Source organism: Convolutriloba macropyga, chromosome 5 (assembly GCF_964194025.1).
Source record: "Convolutriloba macropyga chromosome 5, txConMacr16.3, whole genome shotgun sequence".
NCBI classification, from domain to species: domain Eukaryota; kingdom Metazoa; phylum Xenacoelomorpha; order Acoela; family Convolutidae; genus Convolutriloba; species Convolutriloba macropyga.
Genome location: NC_134472.1, coordinates 69,287,443 through 69,304,316, shown reverse-complemented (window position 1 = coordinate 69,304,316; position 16,874 = coordinate 69,287,443). Strand labels below are relative to the sequence as shown.

The 16,874-nt window shown below is 38.4% G+C and overlaps 2 protein-coding genes across 7 annotated transcripts in view; both read left to right on the top strand.

Annotated features, from left to right (window-relative positions):
* LOC142339590 (membrane-associated protein Hem-like) overlaps nt 1–16,874 on the top strand; it is a 479,910-nt gene that overhangs the window by 26,829 nt on the left and 436,207 nt on the right. The window lies entirely within an intron of this gene.
* Nucleotides 1–16,874, top strand: part of LOC142339593 (rhodopsin-like) — a 67,725-nt gene that overhangs the window by 44,913 nt on the left and 5,938 nt on the right. For all 3 annotated transcript variants that reach the window (XM_075389740.1, XM_075389741.1, XM_075389742.1), the window contains exons 3-6: nt 3,014–3,141; nt 5,734–5,955; nt 7,303–7,505; nt 8,115–8,335. In XM_075389740.1, coding sequence (XP_075245855.1) covers nt 3,014–3,141; nt 5,734–5,955; nt 7,303–7,505; nt 8,115–8,335 — 774 coding nt within the window. The remainder of the gene's footprint in view (nt 1–3,013; nt 3,142–5,733; nt 5,956–7,302; nt 7,506–8,114; nt 8,336–16,874) is intronic.

Here is a 16,874-nt window from a genome sequence, read left to right as displayed (position 1 = left end):
CAAAATAATTGCGCCGCTTTTACATTCAAAATTGACAATACTGAAACTTTTTTTGCAGTATATTTGTTATTTTCCTTTTGGCTTGGTCTTCTTAAACAAGCGAAGAATTACTAACTTGAAGCTGGGGTGTGCCAGTGCAAATATGACTGGGTTGTATATGCAGTTGGTCTTGGCAATCAGGGCCGGCAGAGTGGTGACGTAGGGGTTCAGGTGTCCGGGTCCTACTAGTTGTCCCAGAACCCCAATGAGCGCGTATGGGAACCAGGTGACGATGAACACCCCAATGCACATCATAGAAGCTTTAGCAACCACCAACTCTTTACTCTTAGAGTGACTCTGAAATAATTTTCATTATATAATGGTATTGTTTCCGTTTGTACTCCAAAAGATCAATTTGCAACTGTTTTGCAGTCGTAGAGCTATGCTAAAGGGCTTGAAATAAAAAAAAATCTGTTCCGGTGACAGATTCGCACCTCACTTATTCTTTTGTATGAAAATAAACTTTTCCGTTTATCCCCCCCCCCCCCCAATCCGAAAACAGAAGTTTATTTTTCTACCTTGCAGACAACACAAATTCAGTTTTCGAGGCAAAATAATGCCCAATTTAGATTTTTGGATTGTAACAAGTGAATTGCTCAAAGAACAAAAAAGATGTATAAAATGTAACAGTAAATTTCGCTCTAATTTCATTTTAATCCCTTTACTCAGGAAAGATCAATGGAGTGATCTTCAAAGGCTTGTTTTAAATTTTCCATTGGCGTGCAGTTGAGAAATCAACGCAATCATTTGAGCCGACTCTTCCTGACTACAACTACCTTACAGACTAGCGCGCCTACCAAATTGGGACGGACCATTTTCGTACATTTCACCCATCCATGTGAAATTGGTCTGAAACGTAAAATATAGTTAGGAAAAAATTGTTTGGAAATTGTTTCAATTTTTGTCACTAGACTCTATAAAATGGTCAATTTGGCCATTGTCCCTCAGACTTAGAATTTATCACCTCGATATTTCACAATTTTTGTTTTTCAGTTTTCACATGCTACGTTCCTTAGAATCCACAAAAAAGGAAGTAATTATTGTTCATTTAAATTGCAAAAAATCTTACTTGAAAAACGCTTTGAAAAACAACAAATTCCGCCGACTGTGACGAAAAGGTGTCTTCAATATAGGGATTGATTACCCTGATCTAGAGAATGGTTCTTCAGTCCCTGTAAATTTTGCATGAATTCAATTGCTTCACAATTATTCAATTTCTAACTCAATCGCAATCTGACTGTAATCGATCCAGCATAATTGATTTTTTTGAAAAATCCCTCAAATATACGACTTAGTTACTGCTATTTCATACATATCATACCTACGTATCATTTATACATATATATATATATATATATATATATATATATATATATATATATACACATATATATATATATATATATATATATATATATATATATATATATATATATATATTTATAGTATATATGTATATATATATATATATATATAAATATATATATATATATATATATATATATATATACAAGTATATCTATACAAATAGAGAAGCAAACACTCATCTCATCCTTCATATACATATATATATATATATATATATATATATATATAAATATACTTAAATATATATATATATATATATATATATATATATATACATATATATATATATATATATATATATATATATAGTATAGTATATATATATATAGATATATATATATATATATATATATATATATATATATATATATATATATATATACATACATATATATATATATAAATATATATACATATATATATATATATATATATATATATATATATATATCAGTTAGCAACTAAGATGGAAGGAATTTATTTAGTTTAATTGTTGAAATTTTTTAGAAATTTTTGGTTTCTATTTCATCTAATTTCTAACATCTATTATTATCTAAATAAAATTAAATATAAAAGTAAACAGCTATAAACACAATTAATTTTTATCGGAAATTCAATTATCGGAATTGCTATGCAATTACAACTAGCTTTAAAAATGGATTAGTGCCGTTTTACCACAATTGACGCCAAATAGATAATTTTCTTATCAATAACCTGCCTGCTCACGTGCTTAAAGGTGGATTATGGTGACAAATTTTGTCAGCAAAGTCCACAAAATGAATCATTTTGTGGAATTTGAGGTAATCTAGTTCAAGTTCCTATTTAATGGTGCGCTAATCTGTAATGACGTTTATTCTTTATCACAAAGGATTATAGACTAAACAGCTTGGCAGCTTCTCCGAATCCCTTGGAGATACAAAAAAGACATTCAGAAAATCAGCTGTGTAACGAATGATGTCAATTATGACGTCATTTTGCCTTTTTGGGAAAACTATCTGCTGGAACTTAACTATATATAGCAATTGAATATAAAATCGGACTTTTTAAAAAATAATAATTGTAAAAATCATCTTTACCATTCATATTAAGCTATCTGTCGGCTGCTTGAAGACATGCACGTCAATAGCCCGATTTTTTTGAATATTAACTTTTCAAAGATAGTATAAATAAAACAGATATCAGATGTCAAGAAAAATTTTATAAATGGGTCATAAATAGATTTTAAAAAATATGTTAATTTGACAAATTTGAAAAAAACTTAAGAAATTTAAAATGTTGGTGTTGAATGCTTTGGAAAAATTCAAAAAAACTGGCGAATGTGGTGAATAACATATTTTATCGGTGATTTTAGTAAAATTAGGTAATTTCAACTCTTATTCAGGTGGTGAAATTACAATTATAACCACTTTCATCACTTTCGTGGCCAAATTATATATTTTTGCTGTAAAAAAAAAACAACTTATCACCACTGAACTTTTTTCAAGAATTACTCGTCTCGGAACTTTATCTTGGAAAGTTTCCGCGGATTTGCGTTTCTATTAATGTCTTCACCAGAAAACATAATATATATAAAATGTCTTCGTAATTTTTGAAAATTTTTTTTCAGAACGAAGTCTTTGCGTACTCCTCAGAATCTGTTTCTGGTCAATCTGGCGGTTGTGGACTTGATCATGGTGTTAGCTTGTCAGCCCATCTTCTGTATCGCTAGTTTCCTTCGATACTACCCACTTGACAGTTAGTATATTTTGCCGTTGTTTTCAGGAAACATGATGCGCACACTTTGATTAACTAACCTACTTGCCGTCTGTCCAAAATTACGCAACAATACTTAGGTCAAAATTGCTTATTGACGGACAAGGAAATTTACTGAATAAAAAACTTTTAATTACCTCCTATTTACCTGACCCTTAGATAATACATAGGGGCAACTATCTCGTTTCCCTTATATGGTAAGCCCTAATCTAATGAAAACGGTTATCTTGCATAAGTCTTTTTAATGACGCTCATTTTGAAAACAACGGCTATTACCATATAAATTAATTGAGAAAATTGATTGCATACATATTATTTAATATTGGCAATGACGTTAATCGTGCATGTCAGCGAATGTTCAAGATTGGGACGCTTATCTTGCAAAGGTCTTACAAGTTTCTTAAAAGATAGACGTCCAAAAAGAACTGTCGGATTTGAGCCAGTCGACTGACATTGGAGAGCAACTTCTTGAAGTAAATCATAAATCGCTGCGATTGTTTTCATGATTATGATTGTCCATTCCAAAGGTGAATAGATTAATAAGGACAAAAATAATGGCAAATCAAAACATTCAGATCAGTTATGTTATTTTTTGCATTTTTATGAGTTTTAGATCGTTCAATGTACGGAGGTTAGCTAACAGCTAAAACACTGAAATTGGGTTCCAAAACAATTTTTTTCTGTTGCGCAAACGCCAACCACTTTCATGCCCCCCCCCCTATGCATGCATTTTCTTGTTATTCCTTTTTATATGTGTTAGCCTTAACAATTTCAGGATGTTTTTTTATTCGTTGGTTGCTAGGAACATAGTAGCAGTCCCAATCTTTATTCGTGCAACAAGCTAAGAAGCCTCTTGCTTTTGTTTCTGGCCTATGTTGCGAGACGGTTATCTTACAAGACTCTTGATTTTGGAAAGCTATCTTAGAAGGTTTTTGCAACATTTTTGCAAGCCCAGCTTGAGGTCCAGACCGCAATGAGCCCTGATCAAATTCACCCAGGCTGAATTGTGCGCTTAAAGTGCGCTCAAAAACCTCCCCTGATCAGATGGTTGTGCGCTCGAAAGCCACCCCCTGATCAGAGTAGTGTGCGCTCGATTCCTCCTCTGATAAGACTGAAGTGCGCTCGAAATCAACTCTGATCAGACTGAAGTGCTCTCGAAATCGACTCTGATCAGACTGAAAAGCCCTCAAAATTGCCTATGATCAGGCTAAAGTGCGCCCGAAAGTCACTCCATGAACAGACTACTGTGCGCGCGAATCCGCCCCTGATCAAACTGAAGTGCGCTCGAACTCAACTCTGATCAGACTGAAGTGCGCTTGGAATAGCCTATGATCAGACTAAGGTGCACTCGAAATCCCATCTGATCAGACTTACGTGCGCTCGAAGTTTCCTCTTATTAGACCAAAATGCGTTCAAAATAGTTTGATCAGAGAATGATTTTGAACATGAAATATTGCTATTATATATTCATTTTATGAAAACTGGTGTTTTCAATCATATATTCAACTAACAAAAGCCAGCTCTAAATTTCTGAAAAGTACTGCTAATGCAAAGAGAGCCCAATAGCCGAAAAAAATTATTGAGTATGCCATTTTTAACTGAATTGATGACACGTTAACTGAATTGATGAATTGAAGTCATGTTTTTAACTGAATTGATGAACTTAGACAACTTTGCATAACAACGTCTTGATCTACAGTGATTCCAAATCTTTTCATGAGGGAATTGGCAGTTGCTGTCAGCAGGACCCCTTGGTTCTGATGAGAATGCTACTGCATTGTTGACTCTTAGAAGAGACAACATCTGTCAGTGAAAAAAAAAAACAAAAAAAATCGCTCGACTTGGCCTCTGATCAGACTAGTGTGCGCTCGAATCGGCCTCTGATCAGACTAGTGTGCGCTTGAAACTGCCTCTGATCAGGCCGTTCAGACGATAGTCAAGACAGCAGTGCGCTCGAAGCCTTTTTCCAGACCATTCACCGCAACAAGAACTTGTGTGCGATCGAATATTGTCTGATCAGAGCTCAATTCAGTCTGGCCACCTCGACCTGGGGATCTTTCAAGATAACTGTCCTTGTTCGACTAGGGAATTGCTCACAGCGCCAAATAAGAACCCGGTGTAATAACACGCAATATCAAAAGCACAATACTGATTACAATAAATAATTTACATGCATATTCAATATGCCAATTCAAACGTGGTGAGGCAACTTAATGAAAAAAGATCATTGCAAATGAATTTTACATTATCTAAACGAAAATTTTTACCCTGCACTGTCAAAGTGCTTGTTATAAGCATCGTTTGGGGTTAAATGTTAGGGGTTTAAAGAGTAACCCCTGTCATTTAACCTAAATTTTTTCGCCCCTATATCTTTTCTTCATAATTTATGAAAAACTTTTATCCTAATTATAAACGTTATTTATATTTTCGTAGTTATAAGCAATAAGAGTATTAATTGCTGTTTCTGTATATTACAGTTGGAGTGTATTAAGCTACCAGCCAGCTGTTCTCGGCTGCTTTTATTTTTTCGGTAATTTTTTTTGAGGTGTGAATCATAGTTTATACTTTTTTCAGCCTGCCACATCTTTGGAAGTTTTGCGACATTCGGAGGTCTGTGTTCAATTAACTCGATGGCAATTATAGCCTATGACAGGTACGCTATGATCTGCTCCCCTCCCGACAAGAGGACAACCCCCACCATGAAGAGATCCCTGTCCATAATTGGAGTGGTGTGGGGGTACACTATGATATTCGCTATTCTTCCCAATGTGGGCGTGGGCGGATTCATAATCAATGGTAACTGAACAATTTTTTAAAATAAACCTAAATAACCATTACACCGCAATGACAGCGATTCTTACATTTTCTATTTTTGCGGAATTTGCCTCCGAAATAGCCTAGCTTTTGAATGTAAACCAATTCCGCAAAGTTTATCTAAATCCCTCGTACTAACATAGCAAAACGGATTTCGCGACAAAGTGTGACCAAGTTATGATATTGTTATGTGACAATGAACTGACTCGTGGATATGGCTCACCTAAGGTTAAAGAAGTTGACTGAATCGCATGCAACTAGTCTCCTAAAAGTTCCCGATGGCGCAAAACTAGAATCGGTGGCCATCTTACCAGATCTTATTATAATCCTTTTAGAGTCTTGCAAGATACTTTCAGGAGTTTGACCGAGGTTGTATCTCCGAATATAATAAAAGTGGAATGGCCCTTCTTGTGGACAAATCTTGCTCATTTCAAAGATTGATAAGGTTGCAGATAGAATCCAATTTTGGTTCTTTTTCGTTTGTGCCAGTACGTCATGCACCCCAGTACGTTATGCTCCCTCCCCCCGTTAAAGATCACATTTCCTTACATAGTAGATCATTATGATAAAATATGGCACAGGGCACAACCGGAAAAGATCCCCAATTTTTTTGCCAATCCCAAACCACATCAAAGCTTGGATTACATCCGATTACGCAGTTACGTTGCCGTTGAAATTTGGCCCCCCTCTTCCCCCTTGTAAGTTTTAAAATGCCGCAATTTCATGGAAGTCAACTTCTGACCATGTACATAGCAACTTATCTAATGGTTACGTGACTCTGCTTGAAGTCACTGAGAACTTCTGGCGTCTATCGAGAACCACGAAGCGGTTCGAGATTTTAAGTCAAAATTTCGAAGTGACTTCTGCAGAGTCACTTAACCATGCTTAAAACACGAAACGCGCACGTTTTAAAATGACGAAAGTCAACGAAATTCAACTTCTGGCTAAATAGCAACTTCTGGCATTTTAACTTCTGGCACTGCAGACTTTCGGCATTTTAAAATGTGCACGTGAGTGTTTTAAACGAAGTTCTCAGAGCGATATCAAGCTTGATGTCGATGAGATTTTCAGGCAACTATCGAAAACTACAAATGGGTTTAAATGGTTCCGCCAGAGGTTTGAAGTGAATTTTGAAGAGTCACGAAACCTAACTTAAAACACGCGACTTTCTAGTTTTAAAGTGCCGAAATTTCAAAAAAGTCAAATTCTGGCCATGTGTGAGAGAACTTATGATAATTTTACTTTTGGCGCTGCAGACTTTTTGCCATTTTAAAAGTTGCACTTTAAAGTGCGTTTTTTTTACCGATCATAACGATACTGTTTTTCCAGGAAGCAGAACTAGCTGCAGTTTCGACTTTATCTCCACAGAGTGGTCAAACAGAATCAATCTGCTGCTCATGTATGTGTGTGGGTTCCTCTTCCCACTCTCATTCTCCATATACTGCTATGCCAGCATATTCCTCAAGGTCAAGGGCAGTGGGGGAGGGGGAGGAGCCAAGGCTACGGCTGGGGGAGCAGCTAACGACGCCAAGGTAAATTGTGAATTATAGCCCGTATTGAACTCAATGTATAAATTTGGGGTCTTTCCCATTATAGCCCCCCATGAAAATATAGCCCACCATTTTGGTATAATTACCATGATGGGGGGGGGGTGCTATAGTTTATCTGACCACTAAGCTGGGGGGGGGGGCTATAATGGGAAAGACCCTAAATTTTTTTGGACCATAGACTCCACCCAATTCATCTAAAAGCAGATACCCTAACTGGTGGCTATGTCACATTTTTGGCATGAGAAATATCCTCCAGTATGTCCCCCCCCCCCTCAGTACGTTGCCCCCCCCCCCTTCCGTTACAGAGCACACGTGCAATTACGAAGTAAATCATTAGATAAAATATGTCACTCTGGAGTGAGAGGGGGAGGGGTGCAAATAATATGCACCCACTAAGCTGGGGGGGGGGGGGGGATAAACGGAAAAGTTTATTTTCATACAAAAGAATAAGTGAGGTGCGAATCTGTCACCGGAACAGATTTTTTTTATTTCAAGCCCTTTAGCATAGCTCTACGACTGCAAAACAGTTGCAAATTGATCTTTTGGAGTACAAACGGAAACAATACCATTATATAATGAAAATTATTTCAGAGTCACTCTAAGAGTAAAGAGTTGGTGGTTGCTAAAGCTTCTATGATGTGCATTGGGGTGTTCATCGTCACCTGGTTCCCATACGCGCTCATTGGGGTTCTGGGACAACTAGTAGGACCCGGACACCTGAACCCCTACGTCACCACTCTGCCGGCCCTGATTGCCAAGACCAACTGCATATACAACCCAGTCATATTTGCACTGGCACACCCCAGCTTCAAGTTAGTAATTCTTCGCTTGTTTAAGAAGACCAAGCCAAAAGGAAAATAACAAATATACTGCAAAAAAAGTTTCAGTATTGTCAATTTTGAATGTAAAAGCGGCGCAATTATTTTGGAAACTGTTTCCTGTTCCCTGTGAACTTTTCTTCATTGCGTATGTGAATAAAATATAATGCTCGTTTTGCAGAAATAATTGGTGAACATTGAAAAGTTTATAATGGTTTGTAACGCATTTTAAAGAGAGCATTATATATCAATTATCGAGAAACCATTTGTTCCTGCTAATTTTTCCGCATTACTAATTTTTTTGTCTAGGTGTTTGAAATCGCGGATTATGACAAGCATGTGTACTAAAACAAATCAACTGCTTGTAAAAAGCATGGTTTTTAACTCAAAAAAAGGGAAAAAAAGTGTGTTTTATTTTTTTCCGATCTTAGGGTTTAAGAATTGGCTTCTCTTATAAAACATTAGAAATCAGTTGCAGCTACGTCATTTCTTTTTGGTGAAAAAAATGGATTGGAAAAGATAAATTCCACCAAAAATAAAAAAATAATACCAAGAGAGTTTCTACATTTCTCCTAAAATGCTAACTTTAAAACCAATTGTTAAATAAAAACTAATTTGTACCGTCGATTTTCTTCGAGCTTGGATTGTCAGATATTTCGCTAGTTATTGAAAAACACAAAACTTGCAAGAATCTTGAAAGATTTTGAATTCGTTTGGAGGGGATTTTAATTTTTCTCCAAAAATAGTGTTTCAATTTTAAAAATGGCATGGATCAACTTCAGCAAAAGTTTCTGAACGAGTCAATTAATCAGCTATAATTTCTTTAAATTAATCAAAGGGAAATATTATGTCAACCTCTATTTTAATAAAGCAACCGCAAAAAACTTTTGTATGACACAAATTGTTGGAGCTGAGCTTGCTAAGCTTGTGTAGGCGGGAAAATAGAAACAAAACACTTTCTTTTGTCCTAGTCATTTAATAGTTATAGTTATAGTTCTAGTTCTAGTTACAGTTTGTCACGTGAGAAAAAGGAGAAAAAGGGGGAAATAACAAAAAGCAACACACAGAACTGAACGTAGTAGCCGCAGAAAACGGCTGAAAGTATAACTCAGCAAAATATTGCAAAGCAAATTGTCTTGAGCAGTAAAAACGTGTTACTGTGTCTTGAACTAGAAATATTCCTGAGCAGTAAATTGTTACTGTGTCTTGTATTCAAAATATTATTCTTGAGCAGTAAATTCTGTTACTGTGTCTTGCATCAACGAATTATTGGAGCTGAAATTCAACTGTTACAACCCCAACTTCTGGTATTCTCAACTTGTGAGTACAAACAGCAAAAGCCAACTTAGGTTTAAATTTAAATATTTTTGCACAAACAGGTCTTAGACATATATCTTTGTCTTCGATTTGTTTTTTCTATCGGATTGAACTGGTATACATAAAGAGATCCCGTATTGTGTGATCTGTAGCAATCCATTTCAAATTGATAGTTGAAAAAACTAAGATCAGCGAATAGTTACGAACTAAAATAGTTAATGCAACGGTAAGTACAGCAGAGCGGATATACAGTTACAAAAGCGAACTGCATAAACGAAGTATCCGGACAGATTTTGTAACCACTCAGAACGAACTGGGCGGTGTAAAACTTTCTTTGTGAAACACAAGGAGAGCAGCCGTTACATTTGGTCCGCCGACCCGGACAGTGGAATAAACTGCTGTCCAACCCCACAGTCGAAGTGACGAAGTCATCGACGAACAAGAACAAAACCCAACGAACATTTCAACAACGCAAAGCCAATTAGGCAAAGCAAATAGGAACGTTGAAAAGCAAAAACTAAATTAAAGCAAACAAATAAAGGAGCTGTAGAGATTCAAGCTGCAGTCCCGAAGTACACAAGAAGTGACTCCGTCACAGACTCAAAGCGTTTTGGATCGACAGATCAACAACTTGCGAAACAAGTGGATTGAGAAACAGGAGGAAGGTTTTGAGCTCATTGATAATCGAGATCGACCAAGCAAGCTCAAGACTCTTTATCAGCAGATACTGCAATTGGACGACAGCATTCAAAAACTCGTGAATAAGAAAGCTGAGACTCTCCGAGACCTAGATATTTCTTTAAAACGCAAACGTGAGAGAGAAAAATACTTTCAATATTTGAACGCAGAGTGGTTACCGTATATCCACGGAGAGACAAACAAGTCAAGCCAGCAAAGCCAGTCAACTCTTCATGCCAATGAAGAGCAACCGCCTGCGAATAATGTGCATCAGTTAGAACAAAACGTTGGAATTCCAGAGTTTAACCAAAACCATGGTAACACAAGTAATGCAACGACGAACACGGTTACACGGACAATCAACCAGGATACAGAAAACGTTTCGGAAACATCTTCAGTGAAACGTCGGGTTGAAGAACGAATAAAGGAATTTGAAATTGAATTTGAAAGAAAGTTGCAAATCGAACGAGCCCAATTTGATCGAAAGAGGTTGGAGCTAGAAATTCAAATGAAAGAACTAGAGATGCAACATCAGCTTCGGCAAAAGGAGCGAGACCTAGAGCGCCAATTGCAAAGAACAGCATTGGAGAAAGATGACTTCCGTTCTCAATCGACTAAGGCGCGTGACAAGTCACCTTTCAATTGGACCCCAAAAGGGAGAGATGTCTCGGAGTGGGCGAATTCGATGAACGACACGCAAACGCCAATTCGACCAAGAGCTCGCTTTGACGTCAGCCCTGAACGGAATAAGCAGAGGCATTACCCATGGTACCCAAACTCTCGCGAACGCTCAGTAAGTGTTGAAGGGCGGGATATATCGCCGATAGCTGGAAGGCACTACAACACTGGACATTCAAGCAGTAGTTTACCAAAATTGAGGTTGAACAATTTTGACGGAAACCCACTGGAGTGGCCTGAGTGGTCTAGCATGTTCATAGCAACAGTAGATAAACGCACGATTCCCGACTCAGAAAAAATGAGCCATTTCAAGACACTGCTAACAGGCAAAGCAAAATCTGCAATCTCGGTAATGGGCTATTCTGGACAGTTTTATAGTGCTGCCTGGAACATTTTAGAAAGAAAATTTGGAAGACCGCATGTAATTATAGATGCGCAGCTCGAGAGCCTACGAAAAGCTAATCAAGTAAAACCTCATGATTCAACCAGCCTGATTAATTTTTCTGTTATTGTATCTAACTTCGTGAACGTGCTCAAAGAGTACAAACATATTGGTGATTTGCAATCAAGTTCGACATTGTACATGGCAGTTGATAAGCTACCTCAAGTTCTCAAAGAAAAATGGTGGTTCTACCTCGATGACAAAAACGAGGACTGGCCTGATCTAGTCTTGTTTGAAAAATGGCTATCACGAATGGCATTCGTGCATGAAGGGTTTTCATCGTTTAAAGGGGAACAGAAAGAAGACCGACACAACACAAATAGAGAAAAACGATTCTCGAAGACATCGAACTTCAGTGCAAGTTCAAACCTGCAAGAAACCAAGCAAATGCAAAACAACAACTGCCCACAAGCGGATGGCACTCATAAAATATGGAACTGTCCAATATTTAAGAATATGACTGTCACCGATCGCTATGCAGCAGTGAGAAAAGAACGTTTTTGTTATGGATGTCTGGGGAAAGGGCATGCAATCAAAGTTTGTAAAGTCCACCCGTGCGGTATAAATGGATGTACCAAAAGGCACAACAGACTGCTACACTCAGAAAACCAAATGGACGAGGGTAGTCACGCAGTTAACGTAAGCGCAGCAACAATCAACCAGAGTAACCAAGTTACTAGTTTTCTTCAAATAGTTCCTGTATCGGTTCAGAGTGGTAGTAAGAGGTTGACTACCTACGCTTTCCTCGATAGTGGGACCACAGTATCATTCATCGATCAAAGTGTCAAGGATCAACTACAAGCCAAAGGCACGGACGTTACCTTAAACATAGCTGGCATACATGGGACGCAAAATTTGAGGACAGAGAAGGTTCCTATCACAATAAAGGGACTACATTCAAAGGTGCATTCAATTGAAGCGTTTGCACACCCATCAATCTCGTTGGGAAACACAACATATGACTACAAGGAACTGAAGAACAAATTCAGACACCTGAATGTTCTCACTAACAGTACATTCAACATGATGGAAGTAGGCATCATACTTGGACAAGATGCCTACGAAATTCAACGTCCATTGGACTATAAGATTGGAACACGAAGTGAGCCTTTCGCCGTCTTAACAGAATTAGGATGGGTAGTCAGTGGTCCCATGACAGGCAAGAAAAGTCAAAATGTTTGTCATTTTGCCTTCACAGAAGATGTGAAAGTGGCAGAAAATATCCAATCATGGTGGGACATACAAGCTTATGCTTCCAAAATAAATGTTGTAAGTCAATCAAAGAAAGAGCAACAAGCTCAGAAGTTTCTAGAGAGCACTACAAAGTTTACAGGCGAGCGGTACAAAGTGGGTATGATCTGGAATGAACCAGAACCCAGTCTCCCAAACAACTACGGCTCAGCCCTTGGTCAGCTCTACTCACTGGAACGAAGATTCCAACGAGACCCAAATTTGAAAGAATTGTATCAACAGTCAATTGATACAGATGTTGAAAAGGGATTTGTGAAGATCCTTGGTAAATCGGAAGTCAAAGGCACTTTCGGAAAAGAATAGTATTTGCCACACCATCCAGTACTAAACCCCAACAAACCGGGTAAAATTCGCCGTGTTTGCAACGCTGCAGCAAAATACAAGGATGTATGCCTAAATGACAAGTTGTTAACCGGACCCGATCTGCTACACGGGTTGATCGGAACAATTTTCAGATTTCGAGAAGGACCAATTGCCCTAACCGCAGATATTGAATCAATGTTTCTTCAAGTGCAAGTTCCTGATCGGGATAAAAGCTGCTTGAGATTCCTGTGGCGACCAACAATGAACGAACCTGTGCAAATTTACGAGTATCAGCGTCATGTTTTCGGAGTTAAGAGTTCACCAACATGTGCCAACTACGCTCTGAAGCGAGTAGCCATCGACAACGAGGACGAGTTCCCAATTGCAGCGAAAACAATCCAAAACAACTTCTACATGGACGATTTCATCAAGTCAGTCGAAACACCTGAAGAAGCAATCAAGGTTTTTAAACAACTGCAACCTCTTCTCTCAAAACATGGATTTGAACTGAAGAAGTGGATCACCAACAGCGACGTGGTAACCAACGCAATCCCAGAGGACTTAAGATCAATCAGCAAAACAAAGCAGGTTGAAGTAGAACCCAGCCAGGAAGGGTCATCGGTGCTTGGGCTTCAGTGGACGATTACCGATGATAGTCTACAGGTTTGTAGAGGTACAAGCAAAGAAGCTGAGACCTCACTCACCCAAAGGAAGATCTTATCTCTAGTTTCTTCAGTGTTTGATCCTCTTGGACTGTTTGCACCATTCAGTGTCCATATGAGACGAGTCCTGAAGAGCATCTGGAGCAAAAATGGACAACATTGGGACAACTCAGTAGAACCTAACGAAGAAGAAGAGTTTCTGAAGTGGAAGGCGCAGCTTCCAGAAGTAGCAGAAACCAGCATTGATAGAAGATACTTCAGCACAGCCAAGGACAAATGGGAACTTCATGTGTTTGCCGACGCATCTGAAGACACAATGTGCGCTGTGGCATACCTACGTTCAAAGCCCAAAGAATACTCAGCAGACTTAGCATTTGTAATCGGAAAGTGCCGAGTCGCACCGATGCGACACCTTTCCATACCACGCTTGGAACTACAAGCAGCAGTGATGGCGGTGAGACTTAAAGAACAGATAGTGAAGGAACACGAATCGAAGATTCAAAGTTGCAACTTTTGGACAGACTCCACTACTGTTCTGCAATGGATTCATAGCTCCCACCGTAAGCAACAGGTGTTTGTTGCAAACAGAGTAGCTGAGATTTTGGATACAACTAATGTTTCACAGTGGAATCATGTGAGTGGTATTAACAATCCAGCTGACATCGGGACACGAGCGATCAATGTTGACGAACTCAAGAGAAGTGAATGGCTCACTGGGCCGGCCTGGTTGAAGCAACGAGAAAACGAATGGCCTGAACAGTTGAATTTAATATTTGCTTCAGACGAACAAAACGACGAAATTGTCTTCTCAGCTAAGGTTGACGAGAAGAAGCCGATGATTCAGTGGGAACGATTTAGCAATTTCAGTCGACTAGTAAATACAATGGCATACGTACAGCGCGTATTTAGAAAACACAAACCGGCAACAAAAACACTAAGTGTTGAAGAAAGAGAGGGTGCACAAGCAAGCATCTTCAGACTACTGCAGCAAGAACAGTTTGCTGAAGAGATGAAATCTCTCAAGGCTGAAAAGGAAATTCCAAAAAAACAGCAAAATCCTCCAGTTTTCACCATTCATTGACCAGCAAGGACTTATTCGTGCCCAGGGCAGAATAGGTAAAAGTCAATTGAACTTCGAAACCAAGCATCCAATACTGTTACATTGGAAGCACCATGTAGTTGAGTTATTTTTGCAAAATGAACATAAGAATAATCATCACGAAGGTACTGAACATGTCAGAAACATAGTTCAGCAGAAATTCTGGTTCCTAGGAATACGAAATGCTTTGAGATCGATCAGAAACAAATGCATTAGATGTCGAAAGGGAAGAGCACAAACAATGACTCCAGTGATGGCTGAGTTACCGACAGAAAGGCTTGATGCTTCAACCGCTTTTGCGAATGTTGGAATAGACTACTTTGGCCCATTTACAGTTAAAATTGGGCGCAGAAATGAAAAACGATGGTGTTGTTTGTTCACATGTCTAACCGTACGAGCCGTACATATAGAGATAGTTCAAAAGTTGGACACTGACAGTTGTCTAAATGCAATTATGCGGTTCATAGCTCGAAGAGGCAAACCCAAAAAAATGATCAGTGACAACGGCACCAACTTCGTTGGAGCAGACCGGGAGTTCAAAGAGTATGTCGCAGCATAGAACAGAGAAAGAATTGAAGAACATCTGATTCAACAAGGTATCTGATGGAAGTTCAACCCACCTGCATCACCACACTTTGGAGGAGTGTGGGAAAGACTGGTTAGGAGTTGCAAGAAGGCAATGTACGCAGTGCTGGGCAATCGATCAGTCACGGAGGATGTTCTTTCAACAACAATGTGTCTTGTGGAACAGACGCTGAATGCTAGACCGCTGACACAAGTCAGTTCAGATGCTACCGATTTAGAAGCTATTACTCCAAACCATTTCCTACTTGGCAACAAGAACCTTTGTTTACCGTATCTATCAGGTGCAGAGCAATTTGTTGATCATAGAAAGCTCTTCCGACAAACACAAGCTTACGCAGACCTCTTCTGGGACAGATTCCGTAAAGAATACTTGCCAACGTTGAATAGTCGAAAGAAATGGCAGACCACAACGGACAGAAGTCTTCAGCAGGGTGATCTTGTGTGGTTAGTGGAAGACAGTAACAAACGTGGATATTACAACCTGGGTCGAATAACTGAAACCTTTGAAGGTTCCGACGGAGTGATTCGACCAGCGACAATCCGAACGAAAGATGGATACTACAAGAGACCAGTAGTGAAGCTCGCTCCAGTGCTATCAATGGACGAAGATGTTTTCACGAAGGAAAACAGGGCCGGCGATGTTGGAGCTGAGCTTGCTAAGCTTGTGTAGGCGGGAAAATAGAAACAAAACACTTTCTTTTGTCCTAGTCATTTAATAGTTATAGTTATAGTTCTAGTTCTAGTTACAGTTTGTCACGTGAGAAAAAGGAGAAAAAGGGGGAAATAACAAGAAGCAACACACAGAACTGAACGTAGTAGCCGCAGAAAACGGCTGAAAGTATAACTCAGCAAAATATTGCAAAGCAAATTGTCTTGAGCAGTAAAAACGTGTTACTGTGTCTTGAACTAGAAATATTCCTGAGCAGTAAATTGTTACTGTGTCTTGTATTCAAAATATTATTCTTGAGCAGTAAATTCTGTTACTGTGTCTTGCATCAACGAATTATTGGAGCTGAAATTCAACTGTTACAACCCCAACTTCTGGTATTCTCAACTTGTGAGTACAAACAGCAAAAGCCAACTTAGGTTTAAATTTATATATTTTTGCACAAACAGGTCTTAGACATATATCTTTGTCTTCGATTTGTTTTTTCTATCGGATTGAACTGGTATACATAAAGAGACCCCGTATTGTGTGATCTGTAGCAATCCAGTTCAAATTGATAGTTGAAAAAACTAAGATCAGCGAATAGTTACGAACTTAGTTAATGCAACGGTAAGTACAGCAGAGCGGATATACAGTTACAAAAGCGAACTGCATAAACGAAGTATCCGGACAGATTTTGTAACCACTCAGAACGAACTGGGCGGTGTAAAACTTTCTTTGTGAAACACAAGGAGAGCAGCCGTTACACAAATTAAATGCAGGCGTTTTTCACACAAAAAACTTTTTTGTCTTTCAATTTTATTCGCAGAAAAAGTTACAGCATCGTTTTCCAAAAGAATTCAAAATCTTGC